Source organism: Primulina huaijiensis, chromosome 1 (assembly GCF_012295235.1).
Source record: "Primulina huaijiensis isolate GDHJ02 chromosome 1, ASM1229523v2, whole genome shotgun sequence".
In the NCBI taxonomy this organism is placed as follows: Eukaryota; Viridiplantae; Streptophyta; class Magnoliopsida; order Lamiales; family Gesneriaceae; genus Primulina; species Primulina huaijiensis.
In genome coordinates, this window is record NC_133306.1 from 25,934,815 (window position 1) to 25,954,344 (window position 19,530).

The following is a 19,530-nucleotide window of genomic DNA, read 5'->3' on the forward strand; positions in this document are numbered from 1 at the left end:
CAGTCTACACTTCATTTTTTTGCTAAATTACACTTCAGTATAAGGGGTCTCATTGACCTGTTTATAAAGAAAATTTACTTGTACATATAAAACAAAACATTGGAACACCCAGAAGGGTAGAAAATTTAATTGTACATATAAAACAAAATATTGGAACACCCAGAAGGGTATGTGACATGTAAATGTTACCCCCCGTTGATTTCTATTTCATCTGCACATTCCAGTACAAACCAATGCACTCAAAAGTATATCAGGACAATTCTTTAGACCATCAATGTATAAACTAAATCCCATATATGTACATAGTACATACATCTACAGGATCATCTAACACAAGCGGCTACACATCATAATTTACAAGTAGTTTCATTATGCTGTCTTCAGTCCATGTTCTTGGTCTCAAGTCCGCTCAAATGTTGCTAACTGGAAGCTCCTACACCCAAAAAGTGATGCCTCAATATGGCTGATTTTTTATTCACGTATATCAATAGATAAATATAATCTGATGGTTATCTAAAGTGTGCGTGTGTAGGAATCTGAAGTTTTTGGGGTAGCCATATCTTCCGTGGCTTGACCAGAATCAACTGTTTTTTGTCTGGTCCCTCTTGTCCTCCTTTGATACCACCCTTGAAGATCTGAGCTTGGATGATGCTCTAAGTGAATGTATCAGAGGTGCTTCCTCTTCATCTTCGTCTTGTTTTTCTTCGACTCCAGCATCTTGATCGGATCCACTGATTGAATCATCCTCTCCACTTGAACTTTGCTCATCAAAAAGCCTTTTGCCTGGTAGATTTTGATTCTTACGAGGGCGACCTCGACGTCTCACAGATATCCCTTCTTTAACATCTGCAACATGAAAGAGAACTTTGAATTACATTGTAGCAATGGAGGGTCCTGAAAACCTCAAACTACGATCTACCATGGACAGCATACAAAAATGACCCCAATACAGCATGTGGCACACTTCCAGCCTTTTGGTTAGTAAGTCGGCCTTATCGGAGCATGGGTGATATCTTCTAAAAGGAATTGTGACTGCTAGCAACAACTTGCCAGAGTTTCATTTTAAGGTAAAATATTATTAAATTGATGAGTTGGTTTTATACAATGAATCACGGTCTTAAGTTTTAATGCATCCATTAAACGCATTTTACAATTTAGCATATCAAAATAAACGGCTTCCACAAAGCAGTTAAATGCCATGGAATAATACATCATACTATCATCTCAATGATCAAGTACACATAACGTTGACCAGAATATCTTGAGAAAATAGCCAGTCTACCAAGTAAATGCATCTTTGTCTATAATGGTGAAGGCCACAGCTCACAAATTTATTCAGCCAAACACCGAGTGCCTAATATGCATAGAAGTGTCGTGATTTAGTCTTGAAAGAGTTAAACATTATATATGGGAATCCTGCAGTTCATGTGCATTTAAGTACTTGCAGGGTGCGCAAATGACAGTACAAGTTACCTATAAGATGTCAAAAGATGAATATTTCAGTGGAGTACATCTTCTATAAAAAGAAAGTGATAAAAACAAGCACAAAAATCTAGAACCTCAGATCCATGGTAATGTTCAAACTTCAAATCTCAGATGCAAAAGGCAAGAAGATCAAACAGCCTTCCTTTAATTAAAGATGTGAAATGCTTAAATAAGATAATGTGTGCTTTACACTAAAAAAAAAATCGGAGAATTAAGAGATGGAGAGGAAATAAGATGCAAAAAAGCGGAAGCATAGTGATACCTTTTACAGCTTCGTTTCTCACATATTTCTCGCGAAGGTTGTTTAGAAAAGTCAAATAGGGGCGCCACCCACTAGGATCTTCATCCATATTCGCATTTTCAGTTCTTCTTTCTGCTCCTCTCATTCTAATAAGAAAGAGCATAAAGCATTAACTTGATAGAATTAGGAATATTTCCAATCATTACCTCAGCAGGAATTTGCACTAAATAAGTGAGACAGGTCAACAATTCAGACAAAGAAGGCTTGTGGAATTCCAGGCATCTCTGGGATACACCTCGAGTACATTTATATATTTAGAAAGTGACAAGATTCTCATAAACCTAAAAATAACTTGCTGTTTCTAATTGTTTGGGGCCTTTGGGCCCGGATATAAATTTAAGCAGACACAAATAGTTCATAAAATAATGATATAAGCAGATAGAAGTCAGCTTTGACTAATAAATAGCAAGCAAGTTCAACTCGTTGTTTTCATTATTCACTACTTTTGATGCTTATTAAGGAGCATCAGAGTGCTAGGATCGTTGTTCAATCACATTATATTCACACATTCTAGTGGACGCATTTCATGTCGCTCAGTACATGAGCACCCTGTTTTTCGGGTGGTTTAAGAAACTTAAGATCACATAAACCACACTCCACAAACATGATGTTTTTATACCCCTGAAACAAGGAATTGGTATGAACAGAATGTTTAACTAGTCATCTTTATGCTTGCTAGATGCATAAACATAGATGGAGCTCTTACACGTCCAGTACATCAGGCGCAGGAAGCTTCGATATAAACTGCAGCAGCACACCATCCAGGAAAGACAGCTGTCTTGGGGCATTCAAGAATGCATAGTTGATGCCCTCTTTGACAATATTCATAATTTCAGATTTGTACTTATTTCGAGCAGCACCAACATATGACCCAGATAGCCGAGCAGCCAAATCTTTACATTCCTGAAATGACTTGCTTGACAATGATTTATCATTGCCAGAAGAAACTACTAAGCGATACCTTTGGTAGGCCTAGCCAACAACAATATAAAATAAGTATTGTATAGCATTAAAATAGTAAATGCTAATTAGAAACTACAGGAGGAGTCTGTTTCTTTATCAACTACAGACTACATTATCAGAATGAACAAAATTCTAAAACCAAGAAGATAAGATAAAATTGGAAGGATTAGATATGAAAAAATCAAGCAGTGATCAAGTAGCAAGTCCTTTAACTTTGTATCACCTTTTTAAGTGCTTCTAGAAGAACACTTGAAATATCTCCTTTTTTCTTCAAAGCAGTAAGTAGATGCTTTACAATTTCAGTAACACTAGAATCATATGTCTCCAGATGAGAAATTATCTCCGGCGCAAGATGTTCCTAAATTAGAAGGCAATCACAGAAAATGTCTGAAATCCTTGATCACAAGGCGAAACAAAAAGGAAAACACAATTTAAGATGGCGCTACACATTGTGATATTATCTACAATATTTCCATAACAATTAGCAAACATGTCAAGACCAAACGCCCAGGGAAAAAAATGGAAGCCTAAAATGAACTCGATGCAGATCAGTTTAGCCAAGCGGAAGGATAAGCGATTTCAATACAGATCAATTAGCTATCCTATTCTCCTTCAGGGTAAATAAAGTACAAACTAGTATAGCTACCTTAGGAACTGAATCTGTGTCCACTAATTTAGCCAGAGCAAACATGACAGCATCTCTATTAGTCTCCTCAATATATTCTCTGTTGCCATTTTCATCATCTGCATCATCTGCAGTGCATGAAATGAGCACTTCACATGAGAAGATATTAAACAAATACAGACTACTTTAAAGGAGCATATCAGCGTGAAGGGGAGAAAGAAAAATAATAATGGTCAGACAGTATATGCCATTTTAGTATTTGTCAAAACACAAACCAAATTTAGAAAACTGAAAAAGAAGAGAGAAGACAGCATGTTCCTATATGGAAACAGCTAGTATATATGCACATAAGCAAATTCAGGGCAGACAGCCCTTGAACTCAAGGGGACCCAGAAGAGTTAAACATATGCAGCCTGGCCCATGGGAGTATCCGCTATTTCCACGACTTAAGCTCAAGACTTTGAAGTTGAACAAGAAAACCTTTTCCGCAATGCAAAGTTCCTCTCTAAAAAAACACATGATAATTGGAAAATGATTATAAAATCTCTATCCAGACACATAACAAGGCACATATTGCATGAATACTGAGAACCAAACATACTTCCTACTTGCAGTAGCATAAACAAGAAAAATATTCTCTCGTATACCAGGTCTCTTTTTATTCATGTAATATGAAGTTGGGATGGGGAAAAAACAGAATCATTCAGTGGGACGGAATTTTGACAGCAGTTTAGAACCTTACGAACCTAATGTTGCAACTGCTTAGTTTGTGAAGTTTTGTGTGGATTAGAGATGAAAATTAGCGGATAATAGGAAGTTATTCCATTCATAGGATACGAAAAAATTGAAAGTTAAAAAGCTAACTGTATTTATTTTCTAATTTTATCAATAAGTGCCACGTAAGTATCTTCAATTGTTTTTGTTTTACTACAGTTTGCTTTAATCTTTAAAGTCAACAAAATAGACATGTCTGAATCCAAAGCATAATTAGTTATTTGCAGAAATGAAGTATTAAATGATTTCTCGTTTTATCTATGTTTCTGTGTGATGTTATTCCAGAAAATTATTTCTCTTTCTATCTATGTTTATGCGTTTTCAGGGACAGAAATGTCAATGTTGGGGAAAGAAGGAAAACAATATGTGCAAAGTATAATAAGCCAAGCAAAAGGTAGTACTGAAATAAACATCAAAATTTGGAAAGTGCAACAAGAATTGACCTTCAAAGAGGCCATACAAACATATCATTTCGCCATACAGAGATATGAAAGTGATAAGTCACACAATGTTTCAACCAAAATTTACAGAAACTAAATGGGGAAAAATAACAGCGTAAACATGGGACTTGAACTAAACCTTGTGTCACAAAATTCCAAATGATCATAACCTTTGGAATTAAATTACAAATTACAAACTTATAAATATGCCAAAAAAGTAAAGCTCCATCTAGCCAACAAACGTACTTGTCTTATTACCTGAAATATTGAGAAGTTGCTCACACATTTTCCAGTATTTCTCGATGATGGACTCATCTGCGCGGTACCCTAATATCTCTAGCTTAGTTGAATTAAATTTAGTCTTTTTGAACAAACAGCAAAAATCAGCAAGGACAGCACAGACCTGTAGATTACAGAACAAAGTCGTTAATCTTTATTTCATGTAAAAACACAGCTTAGAACGCATAAAAGGAATGCAGAAATAAAAACAAATGCATGATTATGTAATCACCGCAAAATGGACATACTCTATATGCTAGCTGATTTCCGGATCCTCCATCAACATTTATTTTAATGGGAGTTTGAAGAAAGTACTCAAGTTGTTCCAACAAGGCATTTCGTTTCCATAAAAGAGAAGATACAAATGTCTCCGACACTGTTTCACTGGACACGACAGATTGTAGGCACCAGGAAACATGTAGAAACATATTCAGAAGCAGGAAGGCAATAACCTGAATGAGCACAAGCATCTGATGATCAGCAAGTGCCGAAGAGACATCAGTTTTACAAAAAGATTACATGCAAAGCACAGACCTCCTCATCTATGTTTCTGAAACTTTGAAGAATATGCACCAGATCTTGATACAAGCTTTCAAGAGGAACTTTACAAGATAACTGAATTTCATACAGCCTTTTAAGATTTACTAGCAGAGAGTATTCGTCACCACCATTCTGCAGAGAAAAACATGTCAACTCTCACAACTTCACTAATTTATAGAGAAGATAAGAAGAATACCGCAACATCTTTCAATGCAGATTTTAATTTCACCATTATCTCGTCCTCAATCTCCTTGACCTGATTCTGACCAAAATCTTGCAACTCTCCTTGGCTCTCAGTGGCACAGAACTTAAATGCTTTTACGCATGATCGCAGAGCATCTTTATCACCATGCTTAAAAAAGGCCTCCCTCATAATTTGAAGAGTAGCCTTAAAATTCTGAAAAAAGAAGGAATGTATACTTAATCTACTCCTTGGTAAGTTGCTCATAGCCAAGTGATTTATAATCATACCTGTTCTTGTCTCTTTAGTGAATAAAGCTCCAGATTCAAGTGAACAATAATTTCAACAAGAGGCGACACTTTGTCCTTGTCAGACAAAAATTTTCGTAGGAGTTGAGTATAGGTCTTCATCATGGCAACAGTTATGTCACATTTATTGTTTTCAAACATTTCCTGGAAATTTTTTTGACAAAAACTTAAAACATAATTCTAGTATGATAAAGAAAGAACGATACAAAACAAGGGAAAACACATAGGCAGTCAGTGCAAAACGAAAGTCCAAGTGACAAGAAGGGGATGCAACTGAAATCTTACAAACCTTTTGAGCTTTAGTCAGATGAGGGTTTCTATTATCAGTCGCAGGGACAATTCTTTCTCCTACTGCCTTTTTTATGGACGCAAACAGAAGCCTAATCAAATTCGTAGCATCTGCTTCTTCAAGCTCAGATGAAGGGCTGTCCTCCAGAAGCATGTGAATGATGCATTTCCAATCCTGCAAGAAACACAACGCATTCAGCAAAAACAAAGCCATGTCTCGGCCAGATTAACGAAGATCAGCACCAATATGTAAAAAATTTATTGACGCTCTAATCTCTATTCAAATTTTTGGGGGGAAAAGATCATCGCTTGATATCCAGATTATTGAGGTTTCATAATATCAATTGATGCACATATATTTACATGTTAGTTGGAAAAAGAGTGCGAGAGAAGAAAATAAAGGTGGTATATCGTAACATATCGATACCCCAGAAGAAATGAAGAAATAACAACCTCAAAATCAGATATCAAAACTTAAAATTTGCGAAGGAGCATTGAAACTATTGATTATGTCAACTATGAATCATCATCATCATCATCAAACATGTATGCTAAAGACTCTTTACAGTTATACATCATTGGTTAGTACACCAAAATATATTTATATTTATTAACAATAAAGTTTCTTAGGAAGAAAATTATGGTTAGTTATAAAAGGTCCTGACTCATATCCCTATATTCTTCTGCTTTTCTTACTTTCTTTCATTTCTATTCAAATTTGGAAAGGAGTTAAAGTGGTGGAGGACCTCATTAATCTTGGACATAACTACACATTTACCTTCTGCGTCTTCAACTACAACTCAACAGTAATGGAAACTGAACTTGAAAGCACAAAATTACAGTATAAATGATTTCCATTAATCCATGTAACTTACTTTCATGGCCCCCATATAATCCCACACATCATCAATGACGCATGAACTCAAAACAGGGTCTGCTGAAAATTCTTTTAGTATCTGTAGCATTCTATTGATATGAATCTCTGAAGAATCGTTATCACCACCTGCAACAGAAACCTCTTACTTAGACAAAAAAATGCCAAAAGAAAAAAGGGAAAAAAAAGAAGCAAAAGCATTAGTAAACAGGTGAAAGAAACCTGTTGAGCGAGGTTGTGAATCATTGAATTTCTGCGCAATCAAATGATCATAAACCAATGCTCCAATTGCATGCCTAACTTCTGGTGGATCATCAATCAATAAATCATATAAGGAACCTAGTTCTTCATCAGGCACAAGTTGATGTCTGCAATATACCCAAACATACTTGTCAAAATAATGTTATGTCTAATCACCATGAATGGAAAACAATTTCAAAACCACAATTAATTGGCAAGATTAGTCATTACTAGCTTACCTCAAGAGCTGTTTTACAAGTCCTATTGCACATACTGACACAGAAATATCAATGTCGTCAGCAAGTTCAAGCATCCGTTTGTAAAATCTCTCCGTGAAAAGGTTAAGTGATGGCACATTATCGTCCACCTCATAAAGATTTTGCAATGCCAGAACAGAAGCCTTTCTTACACCAGCACTCTTCAAATTATGATAAAAAGAAAAATGTCGAGTAACATGGGAAAATAAAAACTTATCACCCTTGCAATAAATTTACATTCACCATTTATAACTTACTTTGTCGTTCAGTGTCCATCCAAGATATTTCAAATACAAATCCTGCAAGAACAGTGAGGGATATGAAAGTACCCACACCCCAAGTGACTCTATGCATGACATTCGGATATCTGGATCAATGTCTCGATAACGATGTACAAATAGCCTTCAAGAAATAAGTTTCTCGTATAAATTAAAACAAGAGAACATGAATTCCCAGGCAAAATAAAAGTAACAAAAAAAACTGATCCACTTTGGCTAATAATCATACCCGGTAAAAATTTTCCGCATCATCTCTTCCATGATAGTTATCTTATCATGCGTTGTGGATAACCGTATACTGAGTGATTCTACTCAAAGTCCTTCAACCTTTTTCTTCTGTTCAACATTCAACTGTCTCTGAGTGGTTTCTCTCTGTGCACCAAGCATTTTAGCAACATTGATGAAGGACGATACTAGCTGAAGACCCATCAATGAGGCAATCTGACGATATACTCTAGGAGGAGTGCTAACACATACCAAGACAAGTGTAAGCAAAATGCTGTCGCCAGCTTAAATTGAAATTGCCTAGAAATAACTTCCAAATTCTTACCATGACAACGCAATAATGTAGTCCAGGCACTTATCAAAGAGTGACTGATCAAACAGTGGTCCATTTTGGCATTCACTTACCACATTGTCCCAAAAATAGACAAGATTATCTTTGAAATTCTTGAAGTCCCGTTTTGAACTTCGATAATCTTCAATTTCACCCTATGTTCCAAGAAATTAAGAAAAAACTAATGTCTCTTAGCTTCTTTGTATTTACGTTTACTGCACAGAGTGCATTAATTTGTGAAGTCGTACAGGAAAATTGAAGTTAAACTACCAGATAATTCAAAGATGAAATATAATATTCTTCATAAATTAGAAAAAAAATCCCATTGACATCCAATTATATACAAATGAATCCCAAGGAAAGAAAATATACACAAGGACGACTTTATATTTAAAAAAAAGGCAGAGAATACTTTTCTGGCCATGTTAACAAGAGCAACAACAACATCGTCAACATCGGTCTCATCTAGATCCTCTTCATGAAGATGATACTTTGCTCCGCATGCCTACAAGTGATTATAGCAGTATTGGTTACAGAGTGAATTATGAAAAAAATAATATAATCATTTACAAAATATAATGACCTCAAAAAGTAAAGTTAATAGCTCAGCTGTTGCAGACTTTTGGTTTCTCTCATACAGTTCAACCCATCTTTTGACCACATCAGGAATTCCTTTCCCATCACTTTTGATAGCTTCTGCAAACTCATTTCCTTTTTTATCAAGGTAAGCAAGCGGTATGCCTACTAATATGCATGTTGGAAAATAAACACTAACGGGAAAAAGGCAAAACTCAACATACCCCATAGAGACCACTTAACATGAGATTAGCAGATAAATAAGAAAAGCAACATCACCTAAAAGGTTTTAAAAACAACGATCTTTTTGAACAATTCACCAAAATTAATAAACGAAAACATAGCTCAACATTCCCCACTATGGCCAGCTCTCGAGCGAGCGAGAAAAAAATAAGACTCGCGTTATGAAAAAATTGCAATTTATTAAATAAAATACGAAATGTCACTGTATATAACTAAGATAATCACAAATTAGGTCATAAATATTGGTCCAGCTCCACAAGGTGGGTAGGAAAATCTATCACACACCCTCGCAACTACCACCGGCCACCGGGTAGTTTGGTTTCAGAGATTGGAGGTTTATAGTTGAGATTCAAATGCTTCAGTTCGAGTTTGGGAATCTTTCTGTTTACTCCAGTAACATAGCTGTGGTAATCCAAAAACCCTACCACTAAAAAAACTAAATTTAAAAACCTAAAGGGAAGTTCAGGTTACCAATTAAGCTCATGTCAGTTTTGCGAGCCACTGCAGCCGAGGTCGATGCATCTTCAGTAGCCTTGTTACGCTTATATTTTCGGCAAGGTTCTTGGAAATCGTCAGAAGATTCTTCCTTCTCCTCCTCCAATCCCACGTCAACTTTGTCCATGCGCGTGAAATCGGCAGACCTAACCGGAACCCTAGCCCTTTTCTACTCAAACACAGACATCATAAAAACGCAAAAATAGTAAAAAAAAATAATAATAGATAATGGAAGTTATACAGCATAATTGAGCGGTAATACGGTCACTAGTGATGGTTAATTTACTAACCGAACGACGAGCCACGGTGTCCAGCGCTACTGGTTCTTCTTCCATGAAATACCTAGCGGCGGCGACAGAAACCACGGCAATGGTGGATGGAGTTCGTTTACTTGTTCGCGAATCCTCTGCTCTGAAGAAGGGAACTGATTTTCCCGCCAAAGCAAAATTGTGCTGCGGAGGCTGAAGCAAAATGACAGCGGAGCGGGAATTCCATATTTGTACTCCAGAGTGAGTGCGTGCGATTGCTCGTTGGTTAATTTGCTAGTAAGATTTTTTTTTTTTTAACCTGATATTTCTTCCCATATAATAAATATTGTGTAGAAACAAATATATATATGTGTGTGTGTGTGTGTGTGTGTGTGTGTTTGCAACGCTGATATTAAGGAATAAAATTAAAAAGTTAACCTTTTTAAGTAGTTGAGTTCTGAAATTTAAAATTTTAATGCAATGTTTATTTCGTGCAACTTTTTAGTTTCTATGTGTTATTTATTTTTTAAAAAATAACAAGATGTTAAATATTAACATAAAAAGTGATTATATTTACATGTTCAACAGATTTAAGTAATTGACAAGAAATTTTGATGTTAAATCTCAGTCATATACATATTTAACAGATTTATTTATTTTTTTTAATATGTTTTAAAACTTTCTACTTGCAATATGTATGTATATGCTGTAATTTTTTTGCTTACATTTCTGTTAGTGTGTTTTATTTGTTCAAGTTTTTTGAAAAATGTAAAATACTTTAAGATTGTGTTTTTTGTTGACGTGGATTTTGAGATTGATATTTTAAATTTGTACATAAATAAGCGTATGATATGTTTGGGGTGATAGATTTGAAATTTATGAATTTCGATTATAGTTTGTTGTTAACGATAAAAAAGTAGATTAAATATTAAATTCATATTTTATTTATTTATATATTAGTTACAAAAATATAATGGATTCTAAAATACCTTTATTATTGGGTGAACGGTAAATTCATCCTAATACTATATAAATTTACAATGAGTGAATTTGAATTTTATGATATTGATTATCTAAAACTACAAAAATATTTAAATTTATCAATCTAAATACAACTTAATATATTTTAATATATATAGTTTCAGAGTTCTACTTAAAATAATAAATAATTGTTGGCCCTGAAAATTAAAACATTGGCCCAAACAAAAATAGTAACAAAAGCCCAAGGAAAGAAATGGAGGCCGGCCTATTAGAGGAAATTAACTGAAGGGTTGACCAATTCATCATCGGTCATATTTCATATAGTAAAAGACGAGTATTTGATATCGGGATTTAGTCCAGTAATCTCATCCGTTAGATTAGATGGATCCCTCTTCGGATTCGATCTCCCTCTCCAGTGTGTGTTGTAATAAAAAAAAAGACGAGTATTTCAATTTTTAGTGGCATATTCATGTCTTCCTACCATTTGAAGAATTATCATTGTTGATACTTACGAGAAATTTAGGGTCCGATTCCGACAAGTATCACTAGTCCAGACGCAGGTTTTGAAATTGTCTTGAACCTGAAATCAAGAATAAGATCATTAGAAGGTGGCCGGGAGGATGTCCTGGCGTAGCCCCTCCGACGCTCAAGTCAAAGACTGAGGATATGAGGTGAGAGCAGCGAAAGGTGCTGGTGAAAAATAATATAGGAAAATACTTGGAACCTTGATGGACTTGTCTTCCATTTAGGATAGGGATAGGCCAGATGTAATGGGCTCATCCATAAGGTATCAATTGTCTTTCCGACAATTTTATTCACTTTGATTGCATTAAACCGATGTAAATATAATCAACGTTCGAATCAAGATCTATTTTCATTTAGTTTATAATATATATTTTCCTCTCACAAATCCGCGTCAAACAACACCTTTTGGCAAGCCTACAAAATAAATAACAAACACCTACATGCAAACATAGATATGATTAGTTATTAAGAATTTTTTTAATTGAATTACATAAGATAGAACTTGCACAAAAACTTTGAGATTATAATTTAATTAAAGCAGAATGATTTTGAAGATATGGGAGCAATAAACAAATACAAATCCCTTTTGTTTATTATCCGTTGACAGTAAAAGGCAGACCCGAGTTGGAGGTAGCATATTTTGCGGCGACAATGCAGCTCGGCTCCCAACGGTCTCCTACTATCCATCCTAATTACATATTTATCCTTGAGCTCTGTCAAATTGAATGTAATGAAATTTATTAATATATTAGGGTATATAATGTTGCATACATTAAAATATATTTATTTTTAAAGTTGCTTTGTGCTTTAATATGTTTTCTTTTCGGGGTCATGAGAGTTGGGTTAGGTAATATCTTATATTATTATATATAAAGTTTGGGCATAATATTAAACATGTATTAAGTTTGAGTCCAATAGAGATAAATTAGTATGACAAAAACTTGTGTGAGCTGATCTCACCGGTCGTATTTTGTGAGACAGATATCTTATTTGGGTTATCCATGAAAAACTATTACTTTTTATGTTAAGAGTATTACTTTTTATTGTGAATATCGGTAGAGTTGATCTGTCTCACAGATAAAAATTCGTGAGACCTACTCAATTAGTATTATGGTAATTTTTTTTAAAATCCAATATAAACTCTCTTTCTGCATGATAAATTAACTTTATGTGAAAAAATTTACAAGAAATTAATTAAAAATATAAAATTTTAAATTTTGTTTTAATTTTTACAAGTACAGTTTTTGACTTTTTGAGAACAGATAATTTATAAAAAAATAATAATAATAATAATAATTATACAAACACACGATACGAGCAGAAAGACATTGATTATTACACTGGGAAAGCCTTGAAGGCCCTCAAACTTGAGAAATGTATACATAAAAAGTCACTATATTATGATATACGTTGTTTTGAATTAATGGACACCATATATTTTATTAAATAAATATCTGTTGTTTATAAAATACAGTGGGCATACGTTATCAGGAACTTTACTTTATTTTGGTCTATATAAAGATTCGATTAGAATGAATAATATTTCAGTAGTTATTTGTCCATTTTAAAATCTATCGATTATTTCGAATTGCCAAAGTCAAATAGATTAAAGAAATAAAAATTTATTAAATCCAATTTTATTAGGTAATAGGATAAGTTGGGCCATTTAATCAAATAAATATTAAATAATATAATAAAATGACGAAATAACAGGTGACCAACCGAAAGCTATTAGGTTTCAAATTATTAAAACTGTGGCACACGCGTTGCGTGTTTCTTGAATACATGTGGCTGATATATTAAATATTCATGATATTACAACATAATGACGTTACAACATAAAGAAGAGAGTTTATTTTTCACAGTGGCTAGTTTGGAGAAGAAATAATATTATTTTTCACGTGAGCAGTTTCCTTATGACGGTGAATATAATATTATTTGTTAAGAAAAATATAATATAAAAAATAAGAAAGGGTAAAATAGGAAAGAAAGTTGATGTCCTCATAGAGCGGTTATTATTAGGGGCTCAACTATAATAAATAGTAAATAATAAATATAAAAAATTAAAAAGGGTAAAACAGGAAAGAAAGTTGGTNAAGTTTTTTATTTTCTTTATTTAAATATATATAAGCAGAGTTGTCTGCTAAATTTAGTAAGTTCCCGCCTAAATGACATTCTAAAGAACGAAATAAACGAAAAATGTGGTAAAATATATTATAATAAATGTCTAAATATATTTAATTCATTATTAAAACTGCATATTAATGTTTGTGTGTATAACTTCTTGAAAATTGAATCTCTTCTTGGAATTACAAACCAAATTAAATTACATTTCAAATTTCAAATCTAGAAATTAAATTCCATTTTGAGAATTATAAACCAAATTCAAATTGTTATTCAAATTTTAAATATGAATTCGGAAAATTTGAAACATGTTTCAAAAATTGTACTCCGTTGAAATCATTTTATTAATTTAAAATTAATGACACACACACACACACACATATATATATATATGTAAGATTATTATAATTAAAAATTTTCATCTATATTTTAGATGAACTAATTTTTAATTTGATTTTATTTTTGAGATCTAATATATTTATTTCAATTATAGTATAAAATCATTTTTCTCTTCAATATATCAACTTTAATCTTAGACCAACAATTCTCGAATTAATATAGATGATTAAAAATAATTGTATGTCAATTTAATATAAACTACAATTTTATTATTTTTTTATCCATGCAAAATCAATAAGGAACAATTGTTAATTAACATATTTAGAATTAAAATATATGTATGGAATTTGACATACTCAACATGTCAATTTTGTTAGTTAAATTACTTCAAGGCCAAAATTGATTATGAAGTTGTATAGTAGTCTATTGTTAATAATCCCAGTAAAATAAATTTATATTAGATATCAATTACTATTTTTTTTACTTGAATACATTTATCTTGTGAGTTATCATTAACTTCCTACCTAAATGACATTCTAAAAAAAGAAATAAACGAAAAATGTGGTAAGATATATTATAATAAATGTCTAAATATATTTAATTCATTATTAAAACTGCATATTAATGTTTGTATGTATAACTTCTTGAAAATTGAATCTCTTCTTGGAATTACAAACCAAATTAAATTGCATTTCAAATCTACAAATTAAATTCCATTCTGGGAATTATAAACCAAATTCAAATTGTTATTCAAAATTTAAATATCAATTATGAAAATTTGAAACATGTTTCAAAAATTGTGCTCCGTTGAAATCATTTAATTTAAAATTAATGACAAATATATATAGATGTAAGGTTATTATAATTAAAAATTTTCATCTACATTTTAGATGAACTAATTTTTAATTTGATTTTATTTTTGAGATCTAATATATTTATTTCAATGATAGTATAAAATCATTTTTTTCTTCTTAATCTTAGACCAACAATTCCCAAATTAATATAGATGATTAAAAAATAAGTGTATGTCAATTTAATATAAACTACAATTTTATTATTTTTTTATCCATGCAAAATAAACATGGAAAAATTGTTAATTAAAATATTTAGAATTAAATATATATTTATGAAATTTGACATACTCAGCATGCCAATTTTGTTAGTTAAATTACTTCAAGGCCAAAATTGATTATGAAGTTGTATAGTTGGCTATTGTTAATAATACATGTAAAATAAATTTATATTAATATCAATTACTATTTTTTTTTACTTGAATACATTTATATTGTGAGTTATCATTATAAGTGTTTCTTTTAGAACTAGTTCCATTTATTTTAATTAATTTTTGTTGTAAATATTTAAACAGAAAATATGGATTTGAGAGCCAGAGTATCTCAACAATTTAGTTTTCATGGTTCATTCAAGATGCTGATTCCAACATCAATATCTCAGTTAAGTTATATTACAAATGATATGATTTTTTTAATTAAATAAAGTACTTTATCTCCAACATAGATAATTCTCTTGGACTATGCAATGACACTAGATTAATCGTGACAAGCTCGGAAACCATGTTTTGGAAGGAAAAATTCTTACTGTAAGTAATGTAGGTCATAAAGTGCTTATTCCAAAAATGTCATTGATGACTTCTAATCTAAGGCTTCCTTTTAAATTTCAACAAAGACAGTATCATTTGATTGTATCATATGCAATGACAATCAACAGAAGTATGGGGCAATCATTGTCTTATGTAGGACTTTTTTGAAGAACCCTGTTTTAAGTTATGGTCAAGTGTACGTTGTTATATCCAGAGTTACGAATTCTAAGGATCTAAAAATTTTGATATGTGATAGTGATAGCAACCTGAAAAATTCAACGACAAATGTTGTATTTAAAGGAGTTTTTCAAAATTTGTAATTTTTTTTTGTTTTCTAATTATATGATCTATAATCCATTTAGTTTATTTGTATTTTAATTTAAATTATTTATTGAAATTAAAACCATATTAAAAGTGTGTATCATGTTTATCATTTTATTTTGTTAGAGTTATTGTTTTCTACATAGCACATAAATTTATATGTAAGTACAATATAATTGATAATCACATTATGTCATTCATTGTCTATTACAAGCGTAATATTAATTTTCAAGCGAAATACAAAAATGACTCTATTATTCAGTGTTTCATTGCTAAGATCTATATTATGAAAGTCACATTATAGAGAAAGTAAACAAATTATCATACATACTAATTTTAATAATAAATTAGATAAAATAATTGTCCGTGCATCGCACGGGTGAAAAACTAGTATATATAAAAGCAGAGTTTTTGCCAAAAATAGTAATTTCCCTCCAAAATGTCATTTCTAAAAAAAGAAATATATATCATGAATATTTAAATATGTGTACTGCAATGAATGATAACTTCAATTATTGATTGCATTGATTATATCAATTCATTTAGTTCAAATTTGAATTTAATTTATTTTTATATCAATTCAAATATAATTTATGTATTATATGTTGTTTATTTATTTATTTAAATTGAAACTAATATCTGTTGAAAACATAAACTACATTAAAATTTTTACATTGATGATGTCAATCAATTTAATTTATGATATGATTTTGTGTTACTATGATATATTAAATTTTTATTACAAACTGTATAAATAAATTTTAAATACATATGATTGCAATGTTCAGCATCAGTCAAAATGTCATTTCTAAAAAATATATATATATCATGAATATTGACATATGTGTACTGCAATAAATGATCACTTCAATTATTGCTTCCATTGATTATATGAATTCATTTATTTCAATTTTGAATTTAATTAATTTTTATATTAATTCAAATGTAATTTATGTATTATATGTTTTTTTTATTTTTTTTATTCAAACTGAAACTAAACTCTATTGAAAACATAAACTATATTAAAATTTTTGTCTTAAATATATCAATCAAGTTAATTAAAAATTGTATAAATAAATTTAAAATAAAAATGATTGCAATGTTTAGTATAACTCGTGAGGTAAATCATTCAAAAATACATTTTACTATTTTAAGTAATTTTCTGCCCAAATCACTTACAAAAAAGGAAATACAATATTTAATTAGTTTATTTAATTTTTCTTAAAATAAAATTGGTTGATTATTAAAAGTTATCATTACAACAATGTTTTTCAATGGACNCATTGTTGTAATGATAACTTTTAATAATCAACCAATTTTATTTTAAGAAAAATTAAATAAACTAATTAAATATTGTATTTCNTCTTAATTTGAAATAATTAATGTATTATAATTTTCTTCCAAAAACCATGTCTATATTGTATATCTTGAATTGTCTTCTTAAAAATTCAAATAAGAGAGCCCAAGAAAATTAAAAGAGATAGATTCAAAAGAGTTTCAATTGGACATTAAATTACTCTCAATAATCAGATATGTTGACACCCAATGCATGCAATTCGATATTTCCATAATTTCAAAGAGTTAATGTATGATATAATTATGTCAAAAGCATCCAATGTATAATTTTTGTCCATTGAGATGTCTTATTTGAATTTTAAATTATAAATAATGCAATATTGCATATTATATTAGAAACCAATTTTATTCTATTTATCTTACTAAATTTATCTACTCCAAAATTGAATTCTGAAATGACTTATCTTTTCAGCACCATGTCTGAGTTGAATCCTTCCAAGATGTAATGTTCGTTTGAATTTAGATTTGTTCGTTGTTATGAACTACATATTTATGGAAACAATGAGATATTAAATTCGAAATTTGACTTTCATGATCGAGAAGTAAAAAATATTATTCTTCTATTTGTACAAAATTTTAATTATTATGTATTTACTAATGTGATAATTTTTTTCTATATTACAAAGTTTACGGATACATGATAGTATAAAATGTCCCGTAATAGAAATGATTAAATCAATTCTAAATAAAGTACGCATCTTATTAGGAGACACTTTATAAAATTTATTGACATTGTTTTGGAATACACATAATAAATGTTAATAAAATAACTTTTTTGGTTTGTACATAATTTATTTATAATTGCATATTTCATTTTTCTTTAGGAATAATAGACTGTTGTGTATATTATGAAGAGATTTTGAAGATAAAATCACAACTCATTTGGATAAAGATATTGATGAAACAATTATTGTTATCATTCAAATGTATCAAAAACGTGTCACGTCACAAAATTGTTTGTGAATGTGGATTTAGATGAAATTATTGAATTTTAAAAAAAGTATTTCTCATTAATTTTATTGAATTTGATTTAAAAATATTTTTTATCACATGTTAAAAAATAATAATATATAGCTTCTCAAAAATTAAAGAATTAAAAATGTATTAACTATTAAGGTTGGTGGTCGACATCAATACACTAAACACGATAAGCATCATGTCATTGTCTTAGACTAACACAATCTAAAATTTTGATATATGATAGTGATTATTAACCAAAAAAATTAATCGACATGCATTGTATTTAAGAAAATTTTTTAAAATTATTGAAAAAATAGTTTTTATAATTATATTATTTTTAAAATTTAAATGTCTATTCATTTTTCACTAATTTTTAATGATATCATCTCGTGCATCGCACGGGTTAAATACTAGTATATTTATATAATCGAGTTATAACGAAAATATATATGAGTAGATCTCCGTGCAACGATCTCGTGAATATATATATATTCACACCTACCGTGCACAAATTTAAAGTATTGCTTTTGAAATAAAAAATAATATCGTCTCTCACGAAACTTGCGGGGCGTTCCAGGTGCGTGAACGTGCCCAAATTGTGAAATAATCTGACTTCTTTATCAAACGTTGTGTGTCCTGATTCGATCGTTAGTTCTAATTCTCTCGGTAAGGCTTCAAAACGATAAATATAAACTGAAAAATATTATGAAATCGTAGAGAAAATCCATGAACAACATAAAATTTAAATACGTCGTTATGAATATGAACGACATTTTTACAATAAAGTTGAAAGAATATATAAAAAAATTAAGAAACTTGACTACTGAAAATTGAAATAAACAGACATAGAATTGAGAGAATTTTGCAGAGCTTTGCTGTAGATTTTTGTTGATTTTTGTCGATCCTTCTTTTGATTTTTTTCCTTGCTTTTTGTCACATTCCACATGTTAGTCTAGGTTGTATTCCACGATTTTCCATATTAGATAGTGGCTTTAACTCGTCGCGTCGTGTTTTTCTTGGGTCAACTACAACTCTCTTGGACTTTCAACTGTTGGACTTTTGCTTATGGGCTTTCAAGTTTATGTGGGCTTTTAGATTATTTTTTAGGCCCAATAAATATGTTTATGGGTCAAATAATTTTCACTTAAATCAGCATATATTACACGATTTTATTTTATAATATAATTAAAACATGATATTTTTGCAATGAAAAATAATAATTCGACCAAAAAAATAATATATTTCATGAATCAGGTCGGAGATCTGTTGCAAAAATTTAAATCATTAGACGATCTCACGAGATATGCATGAGTATCTACACAATTATGATTTTTTTATTATAATACATTAATAATACAATGATGCACTTGGTTCAA

The 19,530-nt window shown here is 30.7% G+C and overlaps 1 protein-coding gene across 1 annotated transcript; it reads right to left on the reverse strand.

Moving 5' to 3' along the window:
- Positions 1–408: 408 nt before the first annotated feature.
- LOC140989501 (sister-chromatid cohesion protein 3-like) lies at positions 409–10,255 on the reverse strand. The gene is given in 22 exon segments (XM_073458710.1): positions 409–591; positions 593–846; positions 1,748–1,872; positions 2,493–2,758; positions 2,973–3,107; positions 3,396–3,502; positions 4,847–4,991; positions 5,116–5,319; positions 5,402–5,539; positions 5,604–5,804; positions 5,879–6,040; positions 6,186–6,359; positions 7,060–7,187; positions 7,281–7,426; positions 7,538–7,716; positions 7,813–7,957; positions 8,063–8,299; positions 8,384–8,544; positions 8,802–8,894; positions 8,973–9,130; positions 9,680–9,872; positions 9,994–10,255. Coding segments are annotated over 22 exon segments (3,474 nt in total). The 5' UTR covers positions 10,039–10,255; the 3' UTR covers positions 409–513.
- Between the last annotated feature and the right edge of the window lie 9,275 nt (positions 10,256–19,530).